Source organism: Apteryx rowi, unplaced genomic scaffold (assembly GCF_003343035.1).
Source record: "Apteryx rowi isolate R43461 unplaced genomic scaffold, aptRow1 scaffold_1215, whole genome shotgun sequence".
In the NCBI taxonomy this organism is placed as follows: domain Eukaryota; kingdom Metazoa; phylum Chordata; class Aves; order Apterygiformes; family Apterygidae; genus Apteryx; species Apteryx rowi.
In genome coordinates, this window is record NW_020447437.1 from 27,031 (window position 1) to 54,822 (window position 27,792).

The 27,792-nt window shown below is 50.9% G+C and overlaps 1 protein-coding gene across 9 annotated transcripts in view; it reads right to left on the minus strand.

The window, feature by feature from the left end:
- Window positions 1–667: 667 nt before the first annotated feature.
- CFDP1 (craniofacial development protein 1) overlaps window positions 668–27,792 on the minus strand; it is a 71,935-nt gene continuing 44,810 nt past the window's right edge. For 2 of the 9 annotated variants that reach the window (XM_026091520.1, XM_026091494.1), the window contains 2 exons: window positions 7,600–7,758; window positions 668–1,563 (listed from right to left, as the gene is read on the minus strand). In XM_026091520.1, coding sequence (XP_025947305.1) covers window positions 1,473–1,563; window positions 7,600–7,758 — 250 coding nt within the window. In that variant the 3' untranslated portion in view covers window positions 668–1,472. Of the gene's footprint in view, window positions 1,564–7,599; window positions 7,759–8,362; window positions 8,948–10,849; window positions 11,103–15,060; window positions 15,096–27,792 lie in introns of those variants that run through there. The other 7 variants (XR_003257797.1, XR_003257795.1, XR_003257774.1 and 4 more) reach the window with 6 other exon arrangements.

Genomic DNA, 27,792 nt, shown 5'->3' on the forward strand with positions numbered 1-27,792 from the left:
TGCATAGCAAGGCGCCAAAGGCTGCAGCTCCCCATTAGCACACGTGGTTTTGTTCTCACCTATCCCGCGCCGTCCGCACGGCAAGGGCTGACGCAGCAGCGAACRCGCGAGTCCAACGCAGAGACCGTGCTCAGAGCCACGGGCAAGGGCCTGGCAGCAGCGCGCATCGCTCGCTCYGCTAGCGCCCTCCGAAAGCAGGCAGGATAGGGCTCGGGTCTCTTTCCTCCTAGCACGGCGAAAACGCGGGAGATGGCCAGCGCTGCCCTGCTGAGCCGGCTCGGAGGATCCCGCAGGGAAAGGGCATTTAGCAAGAATATTCCTGCATTGCCATGACTTAAATGGGTTTCTTTACTCCTGCTCAGGGCAATTGCTCTAACCACCACGCTGCTATCAAGACGGACGTCATTACCCGGCTGTGCAGGCCCAGGTTGGGACCTGTGGGACTGGGCATCTCTCAGCAGGGATTTTCACAATTGCAGTCTGGGATGGACACACGTTACCGTACTTGACCCTTAATTTCTTTTCCCATCTACAAACTGAAGCCTGTGCCTTTGGTCTGTTGGCTGGAAGCAGCTTCAAGGCAACGGTCTCCTCCCAGATGCCCAGCAAGTTCAGGACGTAGGTTCCTGCTGCGCCTCCCAAATAAGCCACGCTGCAGGCACACACGAGCATTGGGATGGATCGCTTTATTCACGTGCACGCTCGGATCCTGGCCCGCCCCGACCGCCGCAGCTGCTCCCGTCTTCTGGACAGAGTGAACAAGGAAGGATTTCTTCATCGGCTTGCTTAAAAATCCCCCAGTATCCTCAGAGCCCGTAAACACATACAGACAGTCCGGCTTTGTCTGGGCGAGAGCAGACGCAGGGGCTGGGAAGGCTGCGGGGCTGGCTGCGCCGGAGAGGGGCGAGACGGGCTGCAGGGCTGGYGCCCGCACAGCAGCCACGAAACCTTCCCGCGGCTCCAAGCGGCTCTCGCAATCAAACGCGCTAGTGGAGCCGCTACCGGCTTTTCTGGCTCTGCAGGCGCGCGGGCACCAGCGCCCACCAGAGAGAGAAGCCGTGGCCGCCCTCCCCTCGCCGAGCGCCAGGCCGCGGCCCTCGGCGCGAGCCCCCGGCTCCAGGCCATGCCGGCTCCCAGCCCGCCCGGCTCCTCCCTCTGCCAGAAGCACGCGGAGCTGGCAAGGCATCAGGGCCGCAGTCGCTCCTCGGGACCCGGCGCTCGGAGAGCCGCCTGCCAGAACCGTGCCAGTCGACTCCGTCATCTGCTGGGCGATTTAACCCTCAAAGTGCCCCCTGCCCACCGACAAATACCCTCCCCAAACTATTACAGTAAAAGGAAAAACCTGTTAAGATACAGGCTGAGTCTTGGGTAGAGAACGGCTTCTGCGCCTTGCGGTCGGCAGGCGGCCGGCAGCCCCCGGCCGGTGCTCAGGCACAGAAGTGAGCAGGATCGCCCGCGGCCGCCCAGGCCCCTCAGGGCTTCATCCTGCTCAGCCTGATGTCGCGCTCGATCTCAAACTGCCTGTGGTCCACCCGCTCCAGGAACGCTTTCCTCTCGATGTACCTGCAGGGAAGCAGAGAGAGGCGGAGACGCCGTGAGCGGCGCCCGCAGCGGCCAGCGCTGCCCCCAGCCCGGACGCGGCGAGGCCTGCAGGGAAGAGCAGGAAGAGAAGACGTCATCCGCCTCCCTCCCTCCCTCCCTCCGCAAGCGCCCATCACCGTGCTTAGCGTCGCCTGCAGACGCGAAAACTGCTGGGCGCCTCGTGCTGGGCTCAGAGAGGAGCCTCCCTGGCGCGAGGGCCCTGCGCCCTGCAGCCTGGCGTGAAGTCCCGGAGCAGCAGCCACGCTCCCGGACACAGCAGAGCTGCGGCTGTCGGTCACCCCCGTCACCCACGGGCTGGCCGGAGCTGCGCGCTGGGTGCTTCTCACCCAAACGCTTCTTGCGCCTGAGAAACGACCCTTACCAACAGCTCGGAAGGGCTCAGGGCAGGGCTCCTTGGAAACCCTCTGCGGGAGAGGGCTCGGATGCTGCGCTCCCTGCTTCCCAGCCCAGCCTGCCGGGCACCTCTCCGGCCCAACCGCAGCAGCACGGCCCATGACACGGATGGGGAGCACCAGGGGTGCAAACCAGCACCCGGCAAGTCTGCAGCACGAGAGGGATTTAGGCCGGGGGGTTCCTTGCCCCAGCCTCGCTCCCTAACCACTGCTCAGTATTTACTTCCCCCTCCCAGCGAGGCACCTAAGACTGCTGCAAGGAAGCAAGGAAGCAAGCAAGTGCGCCTGCGAAAAGCATCTTGCCATTCATTAAGGACATGCAGCTGAATTTTAATGTACTTCGCTGCAAACCCTTGCCACAGATAGCCTGGGGCTGTGCTACTAATTAACCTACAGAGGGAGCGAAATTGCAATTCAAAACAGGAGCTGTAATTGAATCATCACAATTGTTTTGCATTTGTTCCACAGTGGCAAACGTTCAGCTGTCATGACAAGGTCATTACACTCGGCTCGGGAACGACGCGCGATGCACAAGCCCCTGCGTTCGGCTTCTCTCTGCCGGTAACCGCTTTTCACGCGTAGCAGCCGGTGCCTGCTAAGCAGAGAGAGCCACGCTCTGAAAGCAACATCGGAGGCTGCAAGCTGCTCAGAAGCAGGCGGGAGGGAAGGTGAATCCTGCAGGCTCTGCGGGGTTTTGGAGCTCCTGGGTATGGGCACCTTGCATGAAGGTGCCTGAGGACCGAAGCGCACATGAAAGCCCCTTCCCATCCCCAGGAACGGTCCCTCTAGGATGGAGCTGCTGCTCTTTCTTTGCTAACGAGGCCTCTGCTTTCCGTCGCAGTTATCCAAACGGACCGAACGCGCTCCAACAGCCAGGGTGCCGTCGCCCTTGCTGCGAGGGCTGGCCGGCACCAGACTCCCGCTCCTGCGGGCCAGCCCTGCCGCCCACCTCGTCGCTGGCCGGCCAGGCGGCATTTGAAACGAATTAACTCAGATTTGTTTCAACGACGGATTCTTCCCCGTTCTGTCCCACGCCTCCCCGCCACCGTCCTCTCTGCATCGCGGCCCGAGCCTGCCGTGGGCTGACAGAACTGGGTCAGCTCAGCCCCGCCGGCTCGCGCGCAGCCTCCGCGACGCCRAGCGCGGGGTCCCGGAGACGACGGCGGGGCTCGGCCAAGGTTGCTGCTGACCGCCAGCCCCTCGTGGCCCATGCCTTGAGCCCCCTCTCCCCCCGCCGGCTCCGGAAAGGCGGGCAGGGGAGTGTCGCTTCCCTTTTTCCGCACGAGCGCGGAGGTAACCCACTCCTGAGGCAGGGGCAGCAGAGGCCACGGGAAGGAAATGGGGGGGAATAGTGAAACTTATATATTACAATGTGTCATATTGTCTGGCTGGGTGGTTTTCCTCCCCCTCCTCCGCTAGACACCAAGGTCGGTCGGAGGAGCTGAGGACGACCTGCCTCCCGGCGCTCCGCAGGGACGGAGAACGGCCCCGCAGACCCACGCACCCTTCTGCTGCGTCCGAGCAGTCGGGGAAACAGGGCAAAACAGCGGCCAAGGGTTATTGCTGTTAATAGGGGCGCCCCRGGGGAAAGGCGCCCATTGCTCAGGCAGCCCCAGCCTCGGCTGCTGCCCACGCGCCAGCCGGGCGCTCCGCTGGCCCGGGGCAGCCCCCTCCGGGCCCAGGATAGTGGGGACGACACCCCGTAGCTCGGGCTTGGGTGGCAAGAGCTGCCAAATTTGAAAGCAGGCCAACCCGCTCTGTCAGCCCCTCGGTGACCCGCTTCTCCCCACTCCACCAAGGAGTCAATGCCTTCCTCCTCCTCCTCCTCTTCTGTGGCTGCCTCGTCTCTCTCACGTGGGCAGGGACTCTCATCTGGGGGGGGGGAACTGATACGGATCGCAAACCAGGAATGCTGTTTCACAGCTCCGAGCTGTAGCCAGCGGCTTTACATCAACCAGGAACTGTGCCGTTAGTCCATGGAGTTGTCCTTGGCCGGACAGAGAAAACTGCCGCAGGGGCCAAAGCTGAACACATCAGCAGACCAGCTGGGGACATCGCAATCCACTGTATCTGCGCACACACCTGGATTTACGGGGCAGGCGGCATGGGAACAAGCAGCTTGTTTGGCTTATCCTGCAGGCACACCGCTGCCGGAGCTGCTGCTGGACACCAGCAGGGAAGCGCCAGGTTTCCAGGGCAGACACGAGCCTCCCTACCCCACTATGCCCATAATCCCACGTATAAGCCACAGCTTCGTTATCGATTCCCAGCCTGGCGCTGAGCAGCCAGCAGCAAGATGCTGCCAAACGGCAGTACAAAGTGCACGAACGAGGCCCTAGTGCTGACTGCACATTAGGATCTGTTTTTCTAAATAACCCTCATTACCCCAATCAATACATGCTGTAAATAATCAGCAGGCATGGAAACAGGACAGTTGTGATCCACGTCAAACGAAGGTAAATTTGCTGCGAGAGGAGGCTGTCGCTGCTAATCAGGGCAGCTGCGAACCGCTTTGGGGAGGATTGTGGTGGTGCTTTACGTCCCCTGCCAGTCACCGCCAGTCACGCCGTGCACGACTGCGCCGGTCCTGCCCCGGACCCCGAGCGGGGCTGCTTCCCCACCGGGCCTGCCCTACAAAGGCGGCCCAGTTTAGAGGCTGCCACGCGTTTCCATTTCTAAAATGCATCGGAACGACAGATCCGCAACAAATGGGATAGCTGTCTCCTCTCTGTACTTCAGCTTCTCCTTTCAAAACCAGGACGGGCCCCCGGGATCTGACACAGTCAGGCTGCACAAGCCCGGATTCTGCTGCTCAGGAAAACAAAACCGTGCTCTGGAAAGGGTGATGCAAGGGGTGGAAAGTCAGGGCCAGGGGCAGGGTTGACGTAGCCATGGGGTAGCATGCGTACCCCCTCGCCTTGGGAATCCTGGGGGCCAGGCTGCGACCAGCTCACGAGCAGCAGTAGCAGAAGATGTTGCTGGGCCAGCCAAAGGCGCGCCGACGGAGCGCTCGTCGCTGCTGCGGCACGGCAGGTCCACGGCACCGCTTGCACAAGAGCTCCGGGCTGCGAGCAGCGACTTCTGCAAGGGTATCGCCAAAAGATAAAATAACCTTGCCTTCCCTCCCCAGCAAAAGAAAAGGTGCCTCCTGCTTCCCTCCAAACGCACCGGGACCATTTCTGTAGCGTCTCGGCTACGGGTGACATTCAACAGACAATCTGGCCCTGGTTTTCCAGGAGCGAGCTGTGGCTTTCCTCCCCAGGCAGACATTTTCAATTACAAAGCAGGACTCGTGGGGACTTAGCACGTGACAAACAGCGAGCAGAGGCTTGTACCGCAGATGGGGACTGAAGTTCATCAGCACCAGGGAGACAGGCAGCGCCCCACTCCCTCCTGGCCTCGGCTGAAGGGTTAACAACCGCTCGCTATCATTTTTAGAGAGACACGTAAATGATTGCCCACTAAAGGGTGAGCAGAGGCTTCCCAGCCCACATTGAAGGAGAAGAGGAGGCTCTGAAAGGGACAGCAGGCTCACACAAAACGACCTGCTGCCAGCGGCAGCCGTGTCTGTGCGCTCTGCCCCCAAGCTGCTCCATAAACGTGCAGCGTGTTACACATCCACTGGTTCTCCTCCCCTCCCTTTTTCCCTTTCTTTCCCTTGGAGGTGGATTTAATTCAGTGAGCAGATACTCAGAGGATCCCCTCATGTTTCATGTCTGACTAGGACAAACAGATTTTTAAGTATCTAAAGTTATCATTGCACTAATGGTTCTTGGCTGTTTAAGGACAAATCCACTTGTCCATAGCCCAGTGGATTCTCTAGTGTGGGATTTGATGGGCAGTGAAAGCCAAAGCTGTTCAAGCTTATGGACACTCTTAAAACTGCTGCTCTGCTTTGATCATCTTTTCTATAGGCTGATCACTTCTTCAGCCTTCAAGGACCATTATGTTTGCATCTCTGGAAAGGTTTGCCAGACATTGAGAAAGAGCTGTTCCGGTTGTAAGGGGCGGGAAAGAAAATAGCACTTTTCAAAAATGCTGGGCACCTTTGAAAAAGTTTGAAAAAGTAGAGATGCCACAGAATATTGACTTAGGCCACCCCAGCTTGTTGGGAGCTTGTACGGTTCAGCGATGACTAAAGGTCCCTGATTCAGGCTGATTCCACTAACTGTGGAGGCGTCACCTTGGGAGAACAGTGTATCCCAGCAAGATGGGTAGGAGACGGCCGGCTTTTGATTGAAATGCTACTAGTATCAGCCCAGTCCGGATCAGTGGAGGCCCAGAGCCATTACCACACTTCACAGCTGCTCAGATGTCTACACACAGCAAATTCTCACTCCACATCCCATCGGGACAAACCAGCCAGGTGCCACAGACAGAAACAGGACCCTTCCCTGGAGGGGAATTCTCCCCCAGCAGGCTTCAGCTCCTGTTGGGGCTCTGTGGAAGAAGCCCACCCTCCTCTCCTCCACCTCTATTTGAGACAGTCTGGCACGTGAGCTGGCTCTGCCTACACACTCCTGGCACGGACCATTTCAGTGGAGAGCCTCATCTAAGGGGCCGTGACCATGACGTTCGCTGTGCCGCAGACACCAACAGCATCAGCGATGATCTGGCACATGTGCGCTCTGCCACATCTGTATGTGCTGTAAATCGCTTCACTTCTTTGACTTCAGGGATCTCAAAGGAATGCCTCCGACCCTTTAGCACCACTACTTTTTTGCTCTATTTGTTAAATGGCAAGTGTCCAAAAATGGATCAGGATAGATTTAATGAAGGAGGCGTGTTATGGAAGGGTGCAAGAGCAAATTGAAAAGGGAGTGGTTATAAAACATCTATGTGAAATATAAAATCAAATCTCTAATCCAGAAGCTCCGAATTTTCCTGCAGACGGAGTAAAAGAACAGCTTACAATAAAAATACATTTTATGAGCTGTCCACTAAGTTGGTTATATTTTCCCAGAGTCTAGAAAAGCACTTGTAGTGTAAATGCTGCTTCTGATCTTATTAACCTTCCCTGCAGTGCATGTTATTAACTTTCTGGTTTATTTACAGCATCACCATTTACTTTTATGATATTTCTATTAACTTCACTGGAGTGAACATTGCTTGATGCACACAATCAACACCCAGTGCTGTCAAAATCTGCAATGCACCTTGCCAGCTGTTCTGGCCTTGTATACATCTTTACACAGGAGGAGGGAGTTTGGATGCAGCCGGAAAATGCCATTTGAAGAATGAAATAAAAAACGTACCTTCTAATTTGAGACAATTTTTTTTTTTTTGTAAAAGAAAATAGGGCAAAGGCAATTGTGTTTCCTCATGAAAGTGCTGCATTAACCGGTTCGCACTGCATCTGTGCCACTAGCAGGAGTGCAAATAAAGCACAGCCAGACTCCACCTTAGTTGGACGTGAGGAACTGAACTTAAGAAGGTTGTTAGGAAAGTGATAGGTGCTTGCCTCCAGCTACTGTGGACCTCACCAGTCTTTCCAAGATACCAAGAACAGCTATCGGCTTGATATATCCGTAAATTCTTAACAAATCCGAGCATGCTAGGAAGCAGTGGGAAAYGCTGGACTATTATTAGATAAAGTCTCTCTTACCCGTCTTTCCCTCGGTTATGGATTGCCAGCTCCTCCCCAATGCCCTCCTCCTCCTTGAAGTTCTCCCAGTCCAGTTTGGATTTCTCCAGCGTGCTCATCTTCTGCTTTTTGGAGGTAATCTTTCCAAGAAGGCTGCTCATACCACTTGGCCTCTTTACCCTGATGAAGACAAGGAAGCAAAAGCTACTTCAATACAGGGAGAAGACATCAGTTAGCAATTAAAAACAGAGCTGAGAAATGTCACATGTAAAAGTGGTAGCCTTCATGATGGTGAGCCATCTCCACTAAACAGATGACCACCAATTTCAGAGAGTCTCCAGACAGCAAAGTCTCATTTCCTGCAGATCCTATTCTGTTGTACCCCTGTATGCAGGAGAGTTCATTAGATGCACATCTCAAGCGCTATCTTTTTGTAAAAGGGCTTTTTCATTTATCTTCTAAAGAGAACAGAAAGCTTTCAGGCCAAAAGAGATCATTAAATCATCTAGTTTGACCCCTTGTGTATCCCAGGCCAAGCCATTCCACTGAACACCTCAGTGCTAAGCCCAACTCTTTGTCTTCGGTTTAAAGCACCGTTTTCTGGAAGGAATCCAGCCTCAGTGCGTCACTGGCACTGAAAACACATCTAGGATTTAACCATTTCATTGTTACAAACAAGCCTATTTTCAACTTGATTTTTGTCTAACTTTAGTTTCTGGCTGCCACTTCTTATTCTAAATCTAAAAGCACTCTGGTGCCCAGGCTGTTCTCATTAGTAACGTACTCACACACCATAATGAAGTTACATCTGAATCTTCTTTTTGACAAACAGATGGAGCTCTTTATGCCTCTCATTGAAATGCATTTTGTCCTAGCCCATGTATCATTTCTAAGATTTTATCCCCCTATGCTTCAACAGCCTTTGAAAGCAGGGACACCAGAACTGCATGTAATCCCCTGCTATGAGCAAGACATCCTTCTTCTGAACGCAGTTCTCTGTTTCTATCCAAGGAGAGCATAAATCCTGTTAGCTACACCATCGTGCGACACGTTGATTCCCAAAGCACGTGCACAGGGATCCTGCATCTTTTGCCAGGTCCCCATTTAGCAGGAAGACCACCTTCGGCTCCCATCTCCTTGTTCTCAGATGAACAGTTTGCAGTTAGCCACCCATCACCAGGCCAAACTCAGCTGGCAGGGTGCTGCCTGTTGCCAGGCCCGGGGTGAGACGCAAAACGGCAGCACTCCCATCTGTTCAGCGCTGACGAGGACCGAAATTCCACCCACGCAGCAGGGCCCCTGAATCTCCGCTTTGTGCTGGGAAACGCACACACATGGCACGAAGGACTCGGGTCAGCTGGGTCACTGTCTGAGGAAGACAATTCTCAGCACTAGGAACCAGTAAAACAAACTTGTATTAACCCGTTCTTAATTCACCCTGAGAGAGGGGGGCAAACAACATCCCATTGAACTCCTTGTTTACACACATTCCAGAGATAACTTCAGGTCTGCGAAGCCCTTGCCTCTGCAAAAACCCCGAGAGGAAATGATTCTCGTTCCAGGGAGATAGAGGAATTTGGGATGGGGGGGGGGGGGGCAAGGAAGGCAGCCAGGTGAATGCAGCAGGCTGCTCTCGCTTAGTCCTCTCCAGGCAGAAAGCAAGCACATTCTGCCCATGGACAGCTGTTCTTGGGAAAGCATCCAAAGCTGTCCTTATCGGATCATTAACGTAGTTTATGCTTCCATAATTTGCAAGCCTCTAAAGAAAAATAATTCCACAGTTTATATGGAATTAAATCAAAGAAGATGACATCTTTATAAGCTTCAGCCAGAAGACTCTCAGAGTAAGAATGGCTGGCCATGGTCACTTGGGGTTGCAGCTCCCTGCCACTGGCTGGTATATTTGAGGTGCAAGACCCTGGATTAAGGGTACCTTGGCAGGCTCCGTAGCTGCTGGATAAAGCTGTCTGCCCCTCCTCATACTGCCAGGCCAGAAGAGCAAAAGTGTCCAAGGACCTGGTCATGTTTCTTTCCAGCCCTGCCAATCTCCCTGTGCCCACTGCAGGGGAACGTGCTATATTGCAGGGACGTAGAGCAAGCTGGGTGCTTTATTGGTCACCTTTATCCTCAAACATCACATCAAGAAGTCTACAGCCCTCAATCATGACCATGTAATAAAATCTAGACCCTTGGTCAGCCCCCAAATTCTCCCTCGCTTTGCAGGACACGACAGCTCTGAGGGCCCTTACCTGCAGGTAGCAGGGGAAAGGAAAGCGGTGCAAGGGGGCACCTGGCCCAGCAGCCTGCGCAAAAACCTCCTCATCACACGATAAAAATAGAGGCTCTGCTCCCACATCAAGCTATCCATGCCTATGTGAGCCTCACACAACTGCCAAATCTAGTATTGGATGCGTGTTCAAATTGTGAGGGAGTGGGGAGGAGAGGAGATATGACAAATAAGAAGGAAAAAAACAAACACGATATTGGGCAAGCATCCCTCGTGGCATTCCCCGCTGAGCAACAGCTTGGAACGCAGAGCCTGGTGTTTGTGTAAGGCAGTTCATTACGCCGCACTGGGAGAAGGCTTTGCTGCCTTTGCTCTCAGCGCAGGCTACTCCGCTCACCGTGCTGCGTGGGACTGGGGCTGGGGAGAAGAGAAACACACACACAGTTTTCATTTGAAGATATTCCAAAGGGTGGAAGACAAGCTTTTGCCACACTCTGATATCTCAGACAGCTGCTTTAAATAAAGTTAATTCATTCAGATAATTAGCACAATGTTGAGCACAAGAGAGACCACCACACACAAGACAGCTAGGATATGACACGGGATCTGCCAAACACCCAGAGGCCTTGGCTTTTTAGCAAGAGACAGAGTAAAGATGTCCAGAGACAGACCTGGAGAAGTGCTCTGTCTGATCCAGCTTATTATGTTGCTCTTCCCCAACTCTGGTAGGCAGAAGACATTTGAATGAACACAAGGCATTCAGTAACGCACTTTTCAGACACACTTTTGCCTACAATTCTGCCTGCCTTTGAAGTGGGAGAAACGGGGATGCAGAAACACGGGCAGTTGCCCCTGGATGTCTCCAAAATTTTTTGGAAGAAAAGAACTTGTGCCATAAGAGAGCCATCTCACCTGCCCAAGAGAAGTCACAGCTCACCTGTATCCTGCCAGCTCTTCTGTAGGTGGAAGCCTACAGTTACTTTTAACTGTACTACAGCCAAGCCCRACTCTGCAAAACAGACAGCATGTGCCTGGAAAACTTACCTGAAAGAGCCTCAGGCTCTCTACTGGCTGTTCAAGGTATGCCTGCCCTGCAGAGCGACAAGCTTGCTCAAAGGCAAGCTTACACATGCCAAGTCTGATGTCTTTCCCCTGTGCCCCCGGCTGTCAGCTGACGGTGCGGAAGAGCTGCTTGGGACAAACAGCCAAGCAGGGCTGCAGCATGCTTCCCTCCACGAAACTCAAACTGGGGTACGCTGACGGACAGCTGCCTTGCCCGAACCACAGTGCAGGATAGCTAGGAGTGGAGAGAAGCAAACCCAAGATGATTCAGGACTGGAGATGGAAGCAGAGCCCGTGTGGACTTCACAGTAGGGAGCAGAGTCTGTAGGTAGGATGAAGGCTGCTTTCCATGGGTTTTGTCTCCCATGGGAATTCCTGGCATACATTAACAACGTCTACACACACGTCCATTTGTCACCCTTCTCTTACCATGATGTGCAGCCTTCTCTCCTACCACAGGGGAAGGATCTTGGTGTGAGGTGTAATGGAAGAACAGGGCAGGGGAGTTGCAGCTGGGGGGCAAGGGAGACTGCAGGAGAAATACTGGTTTGGCAGAAGGAGCGGAGAGGAGAATGTTGTTCAAGGTCTCCATACCTCCTCTTGGCCATTGATCTCAGGAATATCCCTTATAAGATACAGTTTACCTGATGCTTGAAGCTACAGGGGTGAGCCTATGAACACACACCTCCATCAGCAGCTTCTAGAGAGCTGTAAGAAGAATTTCAAGTCAACGGTCCCTTCAAGGCAGGCGAGGCCAATGGAAAAGGGCAGGCTATGCTGCATCCCTGAGTTCAGGGCTGTTCCAAAAATACTGCTAGTAGCTGGTGTCAGCCCCATGTTGGGGACAGTCCCTGGGCTAGATTATCCTTAGCTCTGCTCCTGGCTGGCCAATTCTGTGCTCTTTGCAACAGGGCTATTCCTGGGCCAGGCAACGAGACAGAGCCGGGCATGGTCTGAAGGACATGTTCAAATCTGCTGCTGTTTCTTCATTTTGCACTGAGCCTTTCAACACCCTGAAAGAATCCAACAGCAAACCTGGGGGTGGGAATTCCTATGCTTGTGCCAGAATGAAGTAAATGAGAGACATTAAAGTCCAATTAAAAACTTGCTTGGCCTTAAATGCCTCATCTGTTTCAAAAGCAAGTAAAGGGGCCTGATTAATTGCATTCAGTGCCAACAAGAGGAATTATTACCCTTTTTGTACTCATTAAGGGTATCTGCTGTGGCATCTTTAATCACTAAGGCATTTAAAAGAGAGAAAGTAATTCGCTAAGGCATAATGGATCCTGGGGATGAGAATCAGGACAATTGTCTATTTAGGACACAAAGACATGCTCTAACTTTCCGCAATTAAAAAGCGCAGCCCCAATCAGCCCCTGGACCAGCAAACAAATACACTGGCGAGCTCTGTCTTGGTGAAGGGAGTCCCCTGCATCTATTCAATGTCTTTAGGACATGGCCTGTGCAGCACCCACCACAGTTGGACACAAGGACAAAGAGCAAGCAAAAGCCTCCATTGCTATCCAGACACCGACAAAAACACTCTGTATTCCTCCCCTTAACAGTTAGATTTCTTCCCACCTCAATGCAAGCCTGGAGCCCGACCAGGATCTTTGAGAACTGTTGCAATGCAAATGATAAAGTGAAGTTGTCACAAATAATCCCTGCTATCTTGCAACAGGAAGGTCAGCAGCGTTCTGGAAACACGAGTCTGCCTCATAAACGCTTCATAATCACTAGTTTTACAAAATACTCTTAAAACCATAGGAAAACAGGGCTAAAAGGGTCTGTGAGTCCATCCCTCCAACTGAGGCAAGATCAGTTCCTCTCTTCTGAAAGGCCTCCTGACATCAGTCCCACACACACTAGAGATTTCAGTACTTCATTAGCTTTTCACTTGCATAAGTTTTCCCCAGTGTCTAACTTGAATTTCCTTGCTTAGTTTATGCATATGGCTTATCTTCTCCCTAGTAGCTACTGAGAACAGATCATTCCCTTACTTTTTGCAGCGGCCTTTTATGTCATTGAAAACTTTTCATATCCCCCCTCAGCCTTTGCTTTCCTAGACTAAACAATCCCAGTTCTTTCAAGCTTTTCTCATTCCTCATGGTTTCCAGCCCTCTGACCGTTCTCACTGCTCTCCCTGGACTCTCTCCTATTGGTCCACCTCTTCCTTGAAATGCAGTGTCCAAAACGGGAAAGGGCTCCAGCTGCAGCTTTACCAGCACGGAGAGCAGAAGGAATACTTCACATGCCTTGTGGAGCATGCAACTCCTTACACAGTCCCCTATGACGTGTGCCTTTTTCACAACCGTGTGACATTGTTGACTCATGTTGAGCCTGTGATTCACTCAGATCTGCTCAACGGCTGCCAAGCCAGTTATTTCCTTCCCTGATTTGTGTAGATGACTGCTGCTACCCAAATGTACAGCTTCGCACTGGTCCTTCTGTGCTCCTCCTATTTGCCATCACGTTTCCTTTGATGCAGCAGACCTCAGATGCCTTCACAAATCAGCCTCTCTCCTCCACAACATCATGCCACAGCTGTCGAAGAGTAACACTGGGGAAAAGTACCTCCTGTCTTTCTGAAATACCTACACAGGCAATTCAGCAGCTGAACAAGTACCAGCTGGCCAAACGAGATCAAGTCAACGGCCAGGAGGAGGCAGGGACTAGGAGGGTCAGATTGCAGGATGAGCTGTGAAAGTACTTTGACACCAACCCCACTGAACAAAGGGTGCCCAAATGAAGCCTACTCAGATGTTGATCGTGGAGCCAGCAGCCTTCTCAGCTCCAAAAAGCAGCTTAACCTCCAGCAGCTCTGTGCTACCCTCCACCTTCAGGATCACAAGCTGTCTACTCTCCACTGCTCTGCTTCTGTTGGCTCCTTGGAAGCAGGCAGATCACAGATCCTGCACTGCTTCTCCATCCTCCTTGCATCGTCACCTTACTGTGGATAATAACTTCTCTAGCAAGAAGGTCTTTCTTTTGTCTTGTATCAATACTTTTAAAAAGGGCTTAGTTCATAAGAAGCGAACATGGAACACAAGATAGGATGCCACTGAAGCAAGGAGGTTCTGAACCTCAAAGGAGGTCCAGAGCCAGGAATCCACCCGAGGATGGATGAATAGTTTGTTGTGTGTTAGAGGGCAACGGGCAAGAGCGCTTACGCCGTCTGGCACAAGAGGACAAGCAGGAGGCATCCGATCTTGGGTCCTGGCAGCTTTCCCTCCGTCTGCACAGAGCTGAACTCCCACCAGGGTGTGGTGAACAGTACTGCTCAAAAGCTTTGCAAGCCTTCAAGCAGAGAAAAACAACTCAAATGCAAGCTGCCATATGAACCGTTTCCCTGCTGGCTCCCTGATGCAGAGCAGCCCTTCAGAGGACATCAGATCCCACTATTATAACAGGATACCAGTAATTAAAAGATATGGAGTGCCAAAAGGTGGCAGGACTATGTTCATCATCAAGCCTTGGCTCTCCTGTAGCCCCTCTCCTGCCCTTTGCCCACCAAAGCCTGGTGTGTATTTGCTTGCAGCACAGATGTGGCAGCTGGGTTCCTGGCCTCCACACCACAGGGCCCTCATCAAGGGCACGGCACAGTTGCTCTTTGCAAGTGCTACAGGTTGTCAACACCTAGCTGAGAGCTCGCTCTCAGGCGCAGCACTGGTGCAAGTCTGGTGTGCAACAGAGAGCACCATGCAAACAGGGAGATCTTTCCTAAATGCCTGGATGGCAGGGAAATGCAAGGGTGAGAAACTATGCCCAAAGAGAAGAGCATGTACAGTTTCATAAATAGTAATATCTATTCCTATTCATGAACTGCTGTAAAGCTGAATAGTTTCCTTAACGGCAGGAAATGGTTCTCATACAACCTAACCACAGCTGGGCGATAGATGCAGCCAGTAAATACTTTCATTTTAATAAGTGGAAGATTCCTACCCAGTGCACCACAGATCACCCGCCCCACTGTCCTCCTTTCAAATAAAAACGTGTATGCATGTGACAAAGACACATTCCCCAGCAATTCTGGAATTGTACCCAAGGAGAACGTATGCAGAAGTCTGGCTCGTGGCCTATATGCCGGTTCTGCTTTTCTCTCCTAGCCACTCCAAACTGCCCCCCTGGACACAGGAGCAGGAACACCGTCGGAGGAGATGACGAACACGTGTCAGAAAGGGAAGCACAGTCCCATTTGCTCTTTAAGGTCACGATGGTCCAGCTGGGCCTGTCAATGAAGCAGGCTGCAGTCAAATGATGACAGTGCCCTGAATGCCAGCTTGCAGGAATATTCCTCAGAATGATAAAACAGGTCTTCAGACCCCCAAAATACCCAGCGCTCCCCCCTTCTTGCCCTGCCCGGCTGGCTGAGGCAGTCAGGTAGAGCATTTCCGAGTTCCCGTTCTGGCTCACAGCTTGCTGTCYGTGCATCCCCATGAGGATGGAAAAACCTCCCAGACAAAACCCAACCACGCTTTTCTTCCCTGGGCATGGTTTCCCGAGTGGGCACTTGGATGGATGTGGAGAACAGATCAGCTTTTTCTCAGGCCTGCCTGTCACAACAGGCGTCTGAAAACAGAAAGACTGCCCAAAGCCAACACACACACACACACACACACATAAATCCCAGGTGGAAGAAAAGCAAGCGAGGAGGAAATGAAGATAAAAGGCAGGGTGGATGCTGCTGGACAGCTGAGAGCAGCAATGATCCTGTTTGGATGGCAGCACCGAGGGCTGAGCACAGGCAGGCCAGGCCTGGCAGGGAGGAGAGGCTGGCCCGACTCCCCCCGTCTGGCCAGGCGGCGTAGTTTGAGGAGCACACTGCCAATTCAGACACTAGCGCCCCTCCATACTCTCTGCTTGCTCAGGTGGGAGCAGATACTCAGCATGTATATCCCTAGAGCATCCACAAATAGACCCAAAGAACCTTCCTGAAATGCTCCAAAAGCAGTGATTTTTGAGCTGCGGTATAAAACAGCTTCTCCGTAGCAAAGACCACAACGCTCTTTGCTTTCTCAGGGTGACATGCAACAAACCAGCATGGAAAAGCAGCCGTGATTGGGGCAAAAAGCATTTTGCAGTGCTACATGACACCACAGAGCAGGCGGCAGAGATTGTTAAATCCTAACGAAGCAGACAACTAAGCTGGCAAAATGCAATTACTCTGTGCGCGAGTCTGCCAACAGACTGAGACAAACTTATTTCTACTGCAAGTCCATAGAGGGCTTTGCTGACAGCAGCTCCCAGGGAAAATGCTCGGAGCAAGATCACCCCCGCTGAAGGTGGCTGCTCTTACTGCAGCAGAGCCAGCCTCAAATGCTTAGAGCAACGACACGGACATGCAGGTTTCAACTCTAGCTGACAGCATGAGCCTATCAACCCAAGCTAACCCCAAGTTATGTTGTCCTCACTACTGTTGCAACCCACACTAGCAAAGTTTGAAGAGCTAAGCTGAGACCAGAGTCCTTTTTGGTTTCTGACAGTCTTTGGCCAGCCACTCTGTACCCTCCCAGGCCTCAGGACAGCCCCACAGTGAAGTAACCAGTGCTGCTTGCAGCTTCTCTCCACTTGTAGGAAGTCTTTCACACCGACTGCTGAGTTGAGGAGATAATCCAGGATTGCAGCACAGAGTGGCAGAACTACTGTCAAAAAAAGCAACTTCTGTCAGACACATATGGAAGCAAGAAAAGGCACAACTTCTGCGAAGTGCAGCCACACATCCTGCCGCTTTAGACAAGATGCCTGTTTCTCCCAAGCTATCACCCAGACAAGCCTGCAAGCTCGCATGTTTGCATGTGCCTACGTTCCTTATCAGCCTCCTGAACCACGCCGAGATGTCGTCCCACCAGTAACAGCCTTCTACCTCTAAAAGCATCTCCTCTTCCCCTCCGCAATCACCAACCACACGCACACTCAAATATAAGACACGTGGAGTTGAAGAGGGCTTTCCTGCTATTTTTTCCAATGCAAACACTCACTGCAAAAYGGTCCATATGTGCAGAAGTACCTGCAGAGAGCAAATTTCTAAAACCCTATGAAATGTCATAGCAGTGGCACTACAGAAATAGAGGGCCTGATCTAATAACAAGTTGCTCAAGGGAAAGAATTCACACCGCTCCTGTTTACAGCAATCTGTTTTAAAGAGCTGCATGTCTGCAAAGCACCTAGCACGAGAGGGTTAATCTAGCCCAGCCTTCAAGCCCAGCAGGAGATGGTTATATAACAGCAACAATACATACATCCCATCCTCCAGCTCCAATCGCCCTGGCCATCTTTAGCCCCGCACTGAATACTCCTCTACCAATGCACGAGGAGGCTGACAACAATGCATGTGTATGCTAACTTCCCCCAGCGGATAACAGCGGTTGGAGAGAGGAATGTTCACACAACCATCAAAACCACACAGGCGTCTTTCCCTTGAGAATTAACCCACTCGGGACCCAAAAGCAAATACGGACATAGCAGAAGCTGAGCAAGAACCGGGAGTAATATCCCACCTTCCCACGCACCGCCCTGCCTGTCTTCCTGGAGCCTTGAGCAGGCTGGGTCTACAAGGAAGAGAGTTTAAGAAACTCGAGATAGCGATAGAAGGGACTGCCAGACGACAGATGGACCACGACACCCCAACAGCCCAGCAATCAAAGCCTGGCCGAGATGACGTGGGTTCCACCAGCGTGGAGAGGCAAGGACAGATGTGACAGACTAAATACAAGCTTGACATTGCCTCAGTGAGGACTGCTGCAGGCAGTGGCAGAGCTTGCCACGGGCATAGTCAAGGCTGGATATATTTGTGTCTAAATATAGTCAGTGGGGAATAGAGATTTGTCACGGGGAAAAAAACATGTCATTCCCACCTCCCAGCGGTAATGAGTAATGGCCCATCAAAGGGCAAAGCTTTAGTATTCCAACTACTATTTTATTGCTAGATTTATTATTAATCCAGTGCAGTGAATCTGTGTGGAATTTTACAAGTTGCACAACGCTGCTTTGCTATGGTAGACTGCACCTCACCTTCAAAAGGGAATAGGTGCCATGATTATCAGTTTGCAAACACCAAAACTGAAGTGGCATGTAGCAAGGGGTTTTGCTGAGCATCATGCAGTGGATGGTCAGCAGAGATCCCAGGTATTAGCTTCTTTTCTCATTCACTCCCCAAGATGTACAAATACTTTGCACACATCTCCAATTCAAGAATCATGCTGGATAGGCCCTTTCCAAAGTACAGGGCTGGACACACACAGACCTAAGCGCTGCTTTGCTGTGAAGCAGCACAGCACAGATGCAGTACCATCTTGTTTTCCACCCTGCTCCCCAAACTGGGGAACGACTCAAGCGGAGACGCAGAGCAACACTACACACACACAAACACCGTTCTTCCCAGAATACAACCAGGCAGATGGCAGAGTTGGGCCTCCATGTACACCAAGAGACAAATTTGCTCAGCAGGGGACAAATCAGATGCCTTGGCACAGGAGTGGGAGACAGGAGCCATAGACATTCCTAGCTGTTGCTCCCCACCTTTGAAGAATGTCACCTTGCAAACGCGGTGCAAGAAAGGCAAAGGATCACCCTGAGATCTTACACTGAATCACAAGCATAAGGAAAGAACTTACCAAAAATTTGCAAATAGGAAGGATGCAGTTCATCTACTTCCCCTTTATGCAGCAATAACGCAGGTGTACAGCTCTGCCAGAGCTAGCAGCTCTCATGCTACAGGCATCTAGGTTCATACACYGCCTCGCTGTAGGGCCTGGCAGAGAAGTGTGGGCTGGAGTCTCATTTCACAGGCTTTGAAAAACAGGCTCAAGAGGCCCATCAGCTCGTGGGGAGCTCGCTAGCTTAGCCAGAGCCCCTGACCTGGAGGCTCCCTTATCAGCAGGAAGGTCTCATTAGGGAATGGACAAGAGTTTCCTGCTCAGGACCGAACCCTTTGTGCAGGGACTGCTGCCATGGAAAGCCCATTTCCTAACAGCCAGAGGAAGGAAAATATTTTCCTTAGGCCTTTGAGATGTAGTTGCTATGGGGTTGTCAAGAAAATAAAGTTGCGCTTGTGGAGTTGAGCAGTACACGCCATGCACAGGCTGTTACGGCAGGATAAAGGTACTCCCAGCCGCATCACTGACTGCCGTGAGAACCGAGAACAATTTAGAGTGGCATAAGGCCCCTCTGTACTAGTATAACTGCAGCTGCCCTCCGGGTTGTACTGGCAGAACTATTTTAGCAAAAACAAAATCTCACACCCTTCTAATCAGTGTGACATTGTGTGGAGACCATGGCTCGCTCTGGCTCCTTTCCAGCGTGGAGCACAGACGGAGGCTGTTTCAGTAGCAGACTCTAATGCATTTGCAGTGGACCAGCCAATTACATTACAATATCTGCGTATGGAGCTCAACAGGAGCTTAATTGAAAGAGCTGTAGCATTCAAATGACTTCTGATACTATAAAGACGTTAACGATTCCAAGCCGGTGCTAACCAGCCCTGTCTGATGGCTTCACTATTCTGCTGACAGCTAAGAACCTGCGACTCGGGGCCCACTCTCCAGCCAGCGCTACGGCCCCGTTAAGGCAGCCCAGCACCGCAACCGCGGCCGAGCACCGAAACAGTTGCTCCTTCCCAGCTGGAAGCTGCGACTTCTGTYGGGGAGGCACAGCAACTCGTCGCATGAGCTCTTCTCCCAGGGCATCTGTGCAGGGGGAGCTAGATCTGCCCCAGCTGCTGGAGAACTGAATCCGGTTTGGGTTTGTGTGGGAACATGCTGGGAACACTGACCTGGTCTGATACGTTGCCCTCTTCAAGGCAAGCGGTAACTCCTGGAGCTTCCCGAGAGCACGTCTGACCGTGCCTGGTGTTAAGGTGATGCAACTTCTGTACATGCACTGGGCCCTAAACAAGTTCCCAATGTACTTTAAACATTCACATTTATTATGCTGTAGAAAAAACAGGGTGAAGCTGGCGATTAGATACATAAGCTTGAGATAGCTGGGGGTGGGGAGAAGAGAACTTTAACAATTATTAAAACTCTCCAAGTTAAAAAACATGTGTCAGAACTCCCAAATTAAACTGTTTTCACATGGACAATTAGAACCTGCAAATGCTACTTGCATTTATTCTTATTGAAAAAATATTCTCATTATTCATGCTTTTCATATCTATTTAATGCTACTCCAAAGTTCTGCAAACTATTTGGGATGATAAATGCACCAGTTTGGTATGGATTTCCCTACACCAACACAAATCTGATGCACCTAATCCATGCCAAGGGGGTAGGCTACATTTAAATTGGTATCTTAGTGCTTCTAGTAAAGAACTCCAACAGTAGAAGTAACTTTTATAAAGGTGTAGCTGTTCTTGTAGCGCCTGTGTGTGTAGGTGGTGGTCTATTTCTACTACTTGTTTTCTGAACCAATGCACATTAATCAATAAACACACATATGTAGACAAGTTGCCAGCAAACTTGCATTCTTATGTGGCTGTGAGACATCACATGCACCAACAGGAGGGAGAAAAAAGAAAAGTGAAAAGATGCAATGCTTTTTGGTACCTGGATCGATCAGGCTCATGAACTGAAAGATGCCAGACGCTACTGAACGCCGGTAGCTGTGGCAAATAGCAGACTTACTGGGCTACATCTCGGGTCATAGGCTGGAGCAGCGCAGAGCAACACCCGGCGTTACGCCCATATTTAGGCATGGAAATAAGTGCGACTTGACTTTCAAACACTTGCAGCTCTCACTGACTTCACTGGGTTTAGTTGAGACGTTTCAAATAAAACAATCACGACCACAACTCTGGGCTGGGACCAAGCACGGACCATTTTTATCTTAAAAGGCATTTGTTTGAGAACATTCAGATCTGCTAGAACCAACGGCACTAAAATTATCTTACCGTGCAACCTTAAAAGCATTGACATCTTTGCCTGCAAAACGACATGGTTTTAATTGGTGACCAAGTCTTAAAAAAAGAACAGTTAAAAAAAATTGCTGGCAAACTGAGGAGAAATTCTTCCTCGCTCCTTCCTCCTTTGTTTAACAGCAGATCTTTTGTTTAAGATTCCCGTTCGGAGCAGCCCCGAGGTACGTGGGGAATGCCCCAGTTACGACGAGCCCTCCAGACTGGTGCGTGGACTCGATTTTAACCGTCAGAGAAGCTGCTCCAAATCACGGCTAAAAAGTCCTGCTGATGGAACCGTTCCAGTGCTAAAGGGGTTTCCAAGCAAACGAGCGTGGATGGCACCGCAGCTGGTGCGATTCCCCCAGCGCTYGTCACAGCGCCTCTACCACCCCAATCCCCCCAGCCCGAGAAAGCAGCTCCCAGGCAGCCCCAAGCTGCGCAGGGGGCCGTGGCTCTGCCAGGGCGAACGATTCGGAGATGGCCCGGCCTTTAGCTCTGACTAGCTTCCTACTGTAGCAGATCAATGCCTGGCTTTGATCAAAATGAGGTGAGAAAACCAAGACGCAAGACAGGAGGAAACCCCTCCTGCCCTCGACAATTAATCTGACAGCTCTAAGAACAGTTGTGATTAAAACAAATGCGCTGCCTTCCACGGACCAACGTTTGCAAAGCCCAACAACCCAGGATAAGGGAGAGTTCCCAGGAAATTAAATCAGTGTGAACAAGCTTCAGGGCTCCCTAGCATAAATGTATTGCTATAACGGGTAACAAACCAGAGTGACTCGAAGCCCAGCAGAGCAGTCACTCTGCAGTGCCATGCAAGTAAATAAATATCATGGGCTGAATACAATAAATTATCTTCCAGCGGAAAGTCTGTCCTGGCAGTATGTGGGACTATGGGGGACAATAAACATTTGGGCACTGTTACAAGCAGACATAAAACGAGAATTAGGGCTTGATCGCATTTAATTGCTTTTGGGAAGGGTCAACATTGCCAGGGTATCCATCAAAATTACCTTCCCTTCTGCAAAACTGCTCCATCACAGATTAACAGCTTGCCAAATGATCCAGATCAAAGAAGGCATTTCATGGGGTAAAGACAGAAGGGAAATGCCCTAAAAGCTTCAAAGGTGTTTGCCACATAAAACCTGCGGTCCAACCCAAGAGAAAGCAGGCAATAAAAAGTTAAAAACGCACCCTGTCACCAGTTCTTTTCAAATACAACTTTCCAAGGCTGGCGGCTGCAGAAAAGGCTCAGTCACAAACAGAAGGCAAAGCAAAGAGCCCAAAATGTATTTTGGAGGAGAAACTAAGATTATCTTGTGCTTTTTTCCAGGGCTTGACTCAAGTGTTTTGAACGCCTGTGGCTGGCAACGCTACCTCTGAGCGCCTTCCAGCTTTGGCAGCAGCCACTTAGAAGGGCTGCCCTTCCTCTTCCTAGAGACCCACCTCGCTGGAAATAGATTTCGAGTCCTCAGAGGAAGAACATGGAAACAGCTGAGTTCTCCCAGCCACATGCTCAGTTGTCACCTTACAGCTGGGAGGCAGGCGGAGGGGTGACAGCACAGCTTCCCCTCCACCCACACAAGGCAGTTGGGAGGCTCCTGAATGGAGCCGTAGACTATGCGGTTAACACAAACCCACCAAAAACCACCGGGGAAGACGGGGCTCTCCACAGAAGATGGGGACCGCGAGCAGGCAGGGCTCCCAGCGCCTCCAGCAGCCCCCCACAGCAGGGGGGKGGCCGTGACTGGGTTTTCATGACACACTGTCTCTGGAATTCACTGGTGAACGTCCCACAGCCTCTGCTTGGTATGATGCCAGAGCCGTTTCTCAAGTCCCGTGTGACCTACCAGCTGCTGAGGGCAAACCAGCGATCCATACATCATCCAGTGAGGAGACGAGATCAGCAGACTGCTGATGAATGAACAGACAAATGCATCACAAAACTTACTCCCACACTCTGGGCTGGAGGGAGCAGGTTCAGGTCCCCAGTTCTCCCAGGCTGCCTGCGTGACCTCGGGCAGGTCATTTAGCTTTTGTAACAAGTCTTTTGTCTCAGGAGGCCAAGAGCTATGCTGCAACACTGAATAAGGCAGGCGCTCTGCCAGCTGAGGATTCAGACGCCTTCAGGGAGCTGTAACAGTTACGCGGTAAATGCATTAACCATGGGAACAGCTTCCCAAAGGATGTGGTGGATCCCAAATTGTAAGTCTTTCCATTGCGAGTGGATGCCTCTTTCAAAAACGCAGGCTGTAGTTCAACCACAAGCGTTCATGGGGAGCTTTCAGGGAAATGCCACGACCCGTACTACGGCAGGAGCTCAGAGCAAGCATCTCAGCAGCCACTTCTGACTTTCCAGCTCCCAACCTACAAAACCACTTGCTTGCCTCCAGCAGTTGCAAAGTGAGCCATGACAACTGTGCTCTGCTCACCTCTGCGCTCTCTGGGATTGAATCGTACAATTACTATCAGACAGAGAGCAAAGAGCCTCCACTGCTACTGCTCATACCATGCCTGCTCCAGCAGGGCTGAGGTCTTGGCTTAGCTTCTCACACGCTGGCTTTCCCGCACCAGTTTGCTCCAATGGCCCACTGCACAGAGCACATTCAGGCTGAAATACGGCAAACCCCAGGCCTCAAAGGAGGATAAAACAGGGGTAGTTCAGCCCATAAAACATTTAATCAGCTGTGTAATGCTGTACATTGAAGAAATAACATTGTCTCTGAACTTCATAGGTGATCGAGTCAATGCTCTGAAATACAAACTTCTGTCCCTTGTAACACCAATTCCTCCTGGCAGGACCACGCRTCACAGCTCATTCCTTTCTCGAACAAGGGCAGCAGTGTTTTCACCCAAACAGACTTGCTATTACAACCACGGCCTGTGCCCTTTGCACCTTGCCATGTCAATTCAAGTCTTTCTTGGCTTTCCCCTCTTTGATTCTCAGGCCAGCCCCAATTTTCAGCAATTTCCGTGATCTGACCCTGGCCTGCTGATTTCCCTTTGATCCAACCTGTTGAGCAATTCCCTAAACCTCACCATCCTTTAGTTGATTTTTTTTTTTTTTAATTACATCAAATTAGATCTCTTGGTGAAAGTTTAGCCGTCTGTTCACTTCAGATTCTGTTTCCCTGGCGCTAGTTTCTCCGCGACGCTCCTCCGATGAGGTCTAGTGCCTCGGGAAACAAAGGCAGAGACGAGCCTTTCCAGCACGCAGTCCCCTGGCTAGCCAGACCTCCAATGACAGATCCTCTGTCACCTGGCCTGCCTCTCGCGGTTCCTGGAGAGCATTCCTCGGCAAGGGAGGGATGAAAGGGAGTCTTATGCATAGCACAACCCCTCCTTTTCTTTGACTCCATCTGCGACAACTGCATCAAGGGTCAAGGCTATCATGCTCTGCCTAGGAGCTGCCTGAGGATATCCTGACACATGTACCCCGCAGAGCGTGCTGAATGATGCCAAGCATCTAGTTACATGTGTATTTAGAGTTCTCTCTTGTCAAATCAAACGCCTCAAGCTGCTCCATATCACACAGTGGTTCCCAATAACAAGCAGTGGAGAATCTGTCTTCCTGCAAACAGACAACTCTGATCATTTCAGAGGCTAAGGTTACTGAAGGGTGCGAAAAATATCTCTGAAGGGTGCAGAGAGGTGGATGGGTGGCTCCATTTGACTAGCCACCCCCATGCTCTCCTCTCACCCCTTATGCAGGGATACAATTCACTTCACCGAAGTCCACCTAATACAGTCTTTGCTCATCTGGAAGCTGGACCAACCAGGTCCTGTGCATCCCTGACTTGAAATCATACTACAGTTGCTCTCCAAGATCAAGACCAGGCTCTGCAAATAGCAAGATGGTCGGGCTGAACCTCTCAAGAGAACAGCAAGAAAGAGAGACCTTCAGGAACAAAAAAAAGTTTTCCCATCTGCCTCAGTAAAATCTGGATAAAATGTTCTTGTTGCCCATATCTGGGCTGGAATCTGGCGTTTCAACAGGCTTGCTCTCAGATCTCTACAGCTCACACCTACTCCACACATGCATCTTGGTGGAAAGGGCTATTGATACACTACTAATATAGTAGTTGTACCTTGTTTTCTTAGCTTCCTTCTGAGTCTCTAATCTCTAGTTCTCTTCAGAGTCTATAATCAAAGGTCTTAAGTCAATTAATACCAAATAAAAAGTGACAACCCCCTCCAGGATGTTTCTGCTATAGTACTTTTCCTTCTGAGAGCTTTCCTTCTATTCCCAACCTAAAACATTACCAGGAGCAGAAGAACCCAACCAAGGTAAAGCCTTGCCAAGGAAGAAGTCTCTCCTATTATTCTTCTCATCTAAAAATGTGGCACAAAGGAAAAAAGGCCAGAACAGATGCCGGGCATCCCTAGGTCATGGCAAAGAGCTGGAAAAGGTCCATCTCCAGGAGGACAGAGTGGCAGCACTTCCTTGTTAACATAGCTGGCAGCTGCAGAATCCAAGTTTCATTAACAACCTCTCCAGCTTTTGCTGTTGTAAAGGAAATCGCCTCCCTCCTCTCCCTTCCCAAATAAAATGCCACCAGAGTCTGCAGACAGACATCCTGTCCTGTCACCTCAGAGAGAAGAGGCACCTTGACTCATCTCAGTAGGATGTGCAACACGGACTAGTTAAGTTTACTTTCACTTCAGGTTAGATTAGGAATATTTTGCTCCCACGGTTGATCTTTGGTTTAAGGTTATAGCATAAAGAGTACAACCAGTCCTCAATACCTCTGATTACAAGTATCTAGAGCAAGAAAGGAAGAGACAGGCAGGGAAAGCAGAGAGGCAAGCTGGATTTTGAAACTAGGCACAATGCCGGAGACCACTCATTACCCACAGCAGTCTCCCACGCATTCATTTGCGGCGTTGCTGCCTGCAGAGCTCTCTTTCCCAGAGATGCACGCTGTGTGACACTTCAGGAAGACCTCAGTTAAACAGCCTTACTACAATATATTTTAGTTTAATGAAAACAAAATCCTGCATTATTCATCAAGTCAGAATAACAAGACACAGAGAGCACTGAACTAGACACCACGTACTAAACACTGCTCTCCAATGACTATTCTAAACCTACCTCAATTTATGCATTAAGCCACTGGATCAGTAATTCAGGCCATTTGATGGCTAGCATTTAAAAGGGTAYATTTCTGGAAGGGCTGAAAACCTGTTTGTGATTTACCAAATTACCRCTGGGTCTCTAGTGGATTGGGCATTTGTCAAAGGCAGGTGTTCTGCATTAGCCACATTCCTTATCCTCTCCCCCCATCCAGGTTTGACATCAGCAATGAAACAGCAACTGCTCCTGCAGCATCGACTCCACCGCAGCAGAGCAAGAGCCGTTCTTGTCCCTCTTCCCACTTCTAGCCTGCTGCTTCAATTGCTACATGATATTAAGGCTTTGGGATGATGTATATCAACCAAGTGGGGCGGAGGGGATGGGACCGGAAAGCATCCAAGTAATCCGTGCTCTCCCCACAGGCCAGGGAGCGTGCACCGAGCCTCCCACGACAAGGAGCGTTCCTCCCCTGCACAGGCACTGGTCAGGGGACGGTGCCAGAAGCCGGCCGGGCTGAACACAACGGGGTTTGGAGGGGGAGAGGGCAGGCCTGCCTGCATTTGCAGCTAGCCCCTCCTTTCGTCCAGCCCTTTCCGACTCTGAAGCGAAACCGCCGTCTTTCAGGCCCGGGTTGGGATTCCCTCCAGAGTCCATCAGCCAGGCTCTTTAAAATGGCAGCGGGAATCCTTGCTAAGCAACACGACAAACCGTCCTTCTTCACCAAACGCTGAGCGCAGCGGCTCCAAAAGCTCCCAGACCCTGCGGGATCTGTGCCTGGAAACGGCGTCTCTGCAAGCGAGTGAGGAGCCTGCGTTCAGCTGGCTCTCAGCTCGGCCTGTTTCATAACGCAAAAGGAAGCTGCAGTCCCTTAGGGCTCAGGTTTTTGCAAACGGGGGAAACGCACATAAACATGTTATYTGCATGCACAGCAACTGGGACAAAGGATCTGTGGCCAGAAAGGTGTCTAACCGGTGGTCCAGACATGCGATAACATGTCCCCAATCCTAGAAATCTCGAGCTAAGAGACATATCTCCAGAATGACGCTGTGCTGCTTTCAAGTCTTGTTTTGAGATTAAAAAAAGCAGTCCTTTGCCGTTTGGAACGTTACCACTGCAGAAATAAAACCTCTGCAGCTCTGCCCCCCCATCTCCAAGGTTTGCTGTGCAGCCCAAAGCATTGGCTCCTTAATACCAGAAGGTCAAAGTCCCCCAGTAATTAGGCAGATTATATTTAAGAGCCCTACATACAGCTGATCGGAGTTATTCCTTAAAGGATTCAAATGGCAAGATAGTGCACCTCAGCAAGCACTCTCATTTAGCAGTCAATTAGCAAAGACGTGCTCTTCCGAGCTAAAGATCACTGCAGGCAAGAAATGCAACACCACCAGCTTTCCCCTGCTTTTGCTGTTTAATCAAGACAGCTGATCCACTCTTTCAGCCCATAATTAACTGGCAAGACTGGGATSCACATAAAAGTTATCTAGCAGCTTTATCCCAATCTAGTATAGAAAACAGGACAATAATATTGCTGACAATAAGCAAATTTTTAGACTATAGAAAGGGACTGGATACACTCGGGAGCCAAAAGAAAAAAAATTTCAATACAAAGCATTGTCTCCAAACATGAAATTAAAACAGGGCCAATCATGATCCTCCAGCAGCAACTCCCCTTGAGGATTTGAATCCCTAAAACCCATAYGCACTGTCATAAATGTGTGAGAAGGAAACAGCTAACCAAAGGCAGCTTTGCATTATGTTGATGTATTAGCACCAGCCAAACTACAGAATAGAGGGCAGGCCACCTACATCCAGCCACATGTTTGTAACAAGCAGGGCTGCGCTGTGAACCAGAGCACACACCCAAATTTCATAGGCACATGAACATTAATGTAACCAAGAGCACATGGGCACTCTTCTCTACAGAGCTGCCAACTCCAGTGTTCAAAAGTCATGAGT